This window comes from Hordeum vulgare, chromosome 2H, assembly GCF_904849725.1.
Source record: "Hordeum vulgare subsp. vulgare chromosome 2H, MorexV3_pseudomolecules_assembly, whole genome shotgun sequence".
Taxonomy (NCBI): Eukaryota; Viridiplantae; Streptophyta; class Magnoliopsida; order Poales; family Poaceae; genus Hordeum; species Hordeum vulgare.
The window spans coordinates 558314857-558320553 of NC_058519.1; the positions used below are offsets into that span (position 1 = coordinate 558314857).

At 43.0% G+C, this 5697-nt stretch overlaps 1 protein-coding gene across 1 annotated transcript; it reads right to left on the reverse strand.

Annotated features, from left to right (window-relative positions):
* Positions 1–791: 791 nt before the first annotated feature.
* On the reverse strand, positions 792–5352 carry LOC123427237. Its single transcript, XM_045111234.1, has 2 exons — positions 5119–5352; positions 792–1138 (listed from the first exon to the last, which is right to left on the reverse strand). Exons 1-2 carry the CDS (start codon positions 5264–5266, stop codon positions 1044–1046), a joined length of 243 nt encoding a protein of 80 aa, XP_044967169.1. The 5' UTR covers positions 5267–5352; the 3' UTR covers positions 792–1043.
* Positions 5353–5697: the final 345 nt, after the last annotated feature.

A 5697-nucleotide genomic window follows, 5' to 3' on the forward strand; every position in this document is an offset into this window, starting at 1 on the left:
ATAGATGGGGTAGATCAATGAGCTCTTTGCTATTGTGCTTCCAAAGATAGTCTCCTCAACACAAATCTCTCTCACACATAATATGTATGGATAGGAGAGGTTGATTTGGTGGAAAGCACTTTGGAGAGGCTAGAGATCAAGATTCAAATGATTGGATTGAAATATTTGTGTGGCCGATTGGTGAACCTGCGATGGACACAGAGAGGACGCGGGGCGCGTCCGATTCGCGTCCGCGAGGATGCAAATTCGGTTCAAATTTAAATCAGAAATGCGTCAACACTGACGGATATCATTTAGTTTTAAATCGACGCGTTGGATCATTATTTAAATCGACGCGTTGGATCATTATTTTTTTTATAGTGATGTAAAAAGACACGCACGGACAAAATGTGTCACGCGGTTGACATTGTTCTTAGTCTTTCGGGCTGTCCATGCCCGGGTCTACTTTGGGCCATCAGATCACGCCCTGGACAACCTCGACTGCAGGGGATCGTTTCACGGTGGTACCACGCAACTTCACCCTCGATCGGGGGTGATTTTGTCTTTTCGCTGGACTAGATGCCACCCCTCACACTCACAGCTCTCTATCGATCCCGTTTTTCTTCCACCTCCCGACACCCTCTGCCGCCACCTCTACTCTGCCCGACGCCGACCGTCTCCCACGGTGCCATCAACAGCCTCAAAACAACGCACTGTGCATTGATCCTCTACCAGCCCGTAACGTCTACACAAAATTAGCATACACTCTCTCTTCCAGTGGAATACAAACAAGAGTTGGCTCCGGACTGCAATTCGTGCAACAAAAATATCATGATTTGTTGTCCATCGTCTCCTCCTAGAATAGCAAAAAAGACTACTATGAGATTTCCGCGAACAAAATTTCTACTGTTACTGTATTACAATAACACTACGTTTCTCCCATGGCTGCCGACACGAGGAACATACAAGGTCTGTTTATTTGTCACAAGATTAAGCCTTCAGATTCATAATGCAAACTGCATATGCAGAGGTTGGGCAATCTGGGGCCGGCTGAGACAGCTCCTTCATTCTTTCAGTGATGGCTGTCCAGAAGAAAGCCTATCCGACCTCGCCTTGTTAGCTCGCTCCACATAATCTTGATGAGAGTCATGCTTTGCCCCTGAAATTCATGAGATATATTGGAATCAAGCAAGTTGTCCGGTACCAAAAGGAGTAAATGAAAAAATGTAGTGCTAACTTCCTGGCTGGTTTATATATCTACAAAGAAAATGCTTTGAAGCAGGCAGAATAGTGATCCAATGGCCAAAGCATCATTTGGACGATCAAGCTGGATTGTAACTCATACTCCCACCTGATGTTTTAGTGGTGATGAATGCAGAAAATTGATAAAAATATAGAGACGTGTGTGCTATGATGCTATGAATTCAAACTTATTATACCAATATCACAGGACAGGTCAAGCATCACATAGCTATCTATCAACTGAAGGCTTTTAATTCCCACGTTCACACCTAACATCGTGTAAACACAAGACACAGAAGTTCATCCCCATGACACTGAAGGTTAAACTTCATTCAGTAACTATAAAAATGACCACTTGCAGTAAGTATAAAAATTCAAACTTGTAATAGGTTTTCCTATATTTAAACATTGATCAAGCCTTCGGAATGCGCTAGAAACTAAGAATTGTCAGCAGCTGAAATCATAAAAGAAGTCACACACATAATAGACCTGGATCAAAGATGATGAAACTGGGGACAGTTCCTTACCCTCAATGGAGACTTTATTCGCTAAATTCGTATCTATCATTTTAGCTGACGCCAAAGATTTCATCCCAAAATAGAAAACTATGTTTGAGACTAGGCTAAGGAATGGAATCTTAAAGTATTTACAGAGACAAAGAAAACAATAGATGCAACAATGGCAACCAGAAAGCAAAGCATGTGACTGACTTCTTATATTGCTCCAACATATAGTAACAGCCAATATATGGCAGCAATAGTGCATCATCACTGTGCCTACCACCTAAATATACAAGGCTGAGCCTGTGAAACAAATAAGTCGGACATGATGCACTACATCTTCTCAAACATAATCCACACATGTAAACACCTTTGCCCTTTCCACCATAACCCTACCAGAGACAGAGCAACGATAGCACATTGAAATCCAACAGAAACATTAACCGGTGTACATCAATAACCCAATCTAGACCATAGCATATCCAATCTTAATCAGATTAGGCTATTTAAAGGAAACAGAATAATCATATCTACGTTTCAGCACCTTCCAACCATATAACAGATTCAAATTAGAGATGTTTAAACACTTGATGGTGCTATGCGTTGTCCCAACCAGAAAACACGGCAGTGTGCTGCACCAGAAGTGATCAAAATTGTAGACTAGACCCTTTTTTTACCAAGAATTAGGGCAGGAATTGCCTATCAGGTGCATGTATACTACACATCATGGCACTTACAGAAATCAAGGTTAGATGATAAAGAACATAGGATGACTGGTGAAGGCAGCGATGCTATTTTTCTTGTCATTGGTGCTGTGTCATGTGAATGTGAAGCCTGTGTCACTAAACGGTTGATATAGTGTGCCATATAACATGGTTCATAAGAGATTGAGAGTAGATAGTGGTAACGCTATATTTGTAAAACCTACTACAAGCTTTGTGCTTAACTATTTGCATACCATATAATTATGCGCTTATGATTTAATGGTAAATCTATACCTTTATGACATACAATATTACAAGGAAAAACAGACATAATTGTTCACTCATCTGTACACAGAATGCCTGTGGCCACATATTAAGGGAGGTTGTGGATTTCAATACAACATTACAACGTTATGAAACCAAGGCACAATGGCAAATCAAGTACAATGTATGCAACTATATATTTTGTTAGTACTGCGTAATTTTATAACAATGCATACTCTACTTGATTGATAGCCAAATGAGCGAAAGTGACAAAGCTGTGCCCAAAAAACTAGCTTCCTGTTTCATTGTTGAAGTGCACATACTAAAACGGAAAGCCTAAGGAAACATCTCAAGTACATACTACCTCCATTAAATAGACAACATCCTAGCAATGTTTTTAAAGCGGTAAGGCGAAGTGAGGCGCTAGGGGGGCGCATCACTGCTTAAGCGCTAAAGCGTAAAGCAAGGCGACGCTTTAGACAGACTCTGAACTTGATGGGCAGCAGAATAGAGTACCATTTAGTGAGACATACATACCTTGATTATGATCCACCAGCGAGCACATATGCATTAGTAGCCATTATTCTAATCCATCCACTATGCAGTAAGCAACTAGCCAACTACTATAAGAGAGGCAGCAACAACACCTAACAGCAGAGGAGTTGTGCATAGCATAACACATAACAAAGCAGGAAAGGCATGACAAGCTGGTGCAGGTCTGAGCACGGAAGAGAGAGCAAAGGGAGTGGAAGGGGGAGAAGAGAGGGCAGGAGCTATACATTGTGGTTGCATAAGAGGAACGGGGGAGGAGTTGTAGCCGTAGAGGAGGGGGAGGAGCTGTGGCCGGAGAGGAGGAAGCTAGTGCAGATCTGAGGAGGAAGCTGCTGCCAAAGGAGAGAGCTGAAAGCCTGGCGATTTGCACGCTCTGGTTTTGGTTCTCTCTCTTTCTTTCCCTTCATGTAACTGTTTCACATATGAGACCAGTTTTCCCGCCCAGCCCTTCTTTCCCGCCGAAAATCTCTGTTCCCCTGCCTGGCAAGTCTAAGGCATCCTCTCTGCACTAAAGCGCCAATCAGGACGCCTAAGCAGGCCCTTTAGACGCTTTAATGTGTAAGAGCAAGTACAATAAGGTGACATAAGCAGGCTATAAGGATTAAAATATTATATCCTTGCTTAGTTGGAGGAGAGAGAGGAGGAGAGAGAAGAGAAGCGGGCTCTTGGTGAGTAGCCAGCTGCAGCACGAGACCCAACACACTTTGTGAGATTGTAAGGTGGGCCAACTACTCCTAAAGTAGTACACATCTAAAACTTACTATTGTATATGCGGGCTATTAGGTTGGCTCTATATGACATGACAACTCCTTATAGCCGATTGTTGGTTGTATTATTAATCATGCTCTAAGACGGATGCTTTGAGCCCGGAGGGCGCTCTAACGTTTAAGCGTCGCTTAGCGACGCTTTAGGGGCGCTTTACAAACAGTGCATCCTAGAATGTAATACAGTCACACTTTACAAACAGTGCATCCTAGAATGTAATACAATCACACTTTACAAACAGTACATCCTAGAATGTAATACAGTCACACATCCTAGATTTATTTAGTTTCATCATGTGAACTAATGCTACAAAATTTTGTAATGGAAAATAGTTCATAACATCCCAATTTTTAAAAGAACATTAGCATGTTCATGTGAAAAATATCAGGCAGAGGGAGTAATCATGTCCAGACCATCATCTATTTATGAACAGAGGGAGTATGTTCTCTCTGTGCCAAACTGTCTCATGGTGCTAAATAAATCCACAAATGTTCACTGATTGAAATACGGTGCAAAAATGATATGTTTTATCACCCAACAGGAAGGTATATGCATATAGGACTGACCTCCAGTACTAGCAGTTTCCTACTTTTGTTTTCTAATAATTTGACAGCTGAAGATGGCATGTAGAGGAATGAAAACGTCGTTCCTAAGAGGAACAAAGAACTAGAGGCATTAAAAATGTTTATCCCAAGAAGGTTCGTAGTTGCAGAAAATCAGTCTTACGATTAAATGATTTCGTCCAGATTTCAACTGCAGCAGAGTCAGATGGCCTGAAATCTCAAGCATGCGAAGACCGAAGAAAAGTTAAAATTAACGAGAACATCACTAGCTTTGACTATCACCGCACAACGAATATTTATAACATTTTCCCTCACTATCAGAGTTCCAATCCATCCAAGAAGCACAAAGGAGATAGCATCAGCAACACGAATCGCCAAGCCTGAAACTAACAAACCCTAGTTCTCAGCAGCGAGAGCTGCACAACAGATAGGACTCGCCTAAGTGAATCCGCCGACTCTTCGAAATTGCACACAGAACATCACAGTAATAGGAGGAGGTGGGAAAGACCAAGGATTTGGGCTTTTTGTGTCTAGGAAGGGATTCGATACCTCGGGTCATGAGGTACCAGGGAACCCCGAAAATGGCGGCGAAGATGGCGATGCCTGCGACGACGTGCTTCTTCTCTCCGCTGTACAGGACGTGATCTATCCTGGCGCGGAACCCCCCGCCGCTTGAACTGGCGCCCTCGCCTCCCATCACCGCCGCCGCCGCCGCCGCCGCCTCGTGTATGCCGTGGGAAGTTGGTGCGTGCGTGCGACTGCGAGGGGACGAGGATTCTCTAACTTGCAGAGCCAAGTCACGGCAGGACTTGGCCCCTATATGCCTATCTCTGCCGTCCAAACTGCATCTAACGGCTCTCATCTATCCACGATTCTACAGCAAAAATGTGTGAGGCTCAGCCGAGTAAATTGCTGAAAACACCACATTTATCACGAGTGTACTCCAAAACAACCTTTTTATCAAAACTCATAAAATGCCATCACTTCTACATCAAGTGAATAACAAAAGGGCAGCGATAGGCATCAGACTACTGCTAATTTGCAGCCATCAGACTAGTCGTATATCATTGGATCGAAAGCATCGCATGCGTCCGATCTGCGCGAGAGATTAGATTATTCCGATTGCTA

What these genes read in the sequence shown, in the direction of transcription:
- LOC123427237 (XM_045111234.1), bottom strand. Translation starts at nt 5,266, where the DNA reads ATGGGAGGCGAGGGCGCCAGTTCAAGCGGCGGGGGGTTCCGCGCCAGG. An exon ending in CTGGTACCTCATGACCCGAG is followed by an intron (nt 1,139 to 5,118) that starts GTATCGAATCCC and finishes CATGAATTTCAG; the next exon opens with GGGCAAAGCATGACTCTCAT.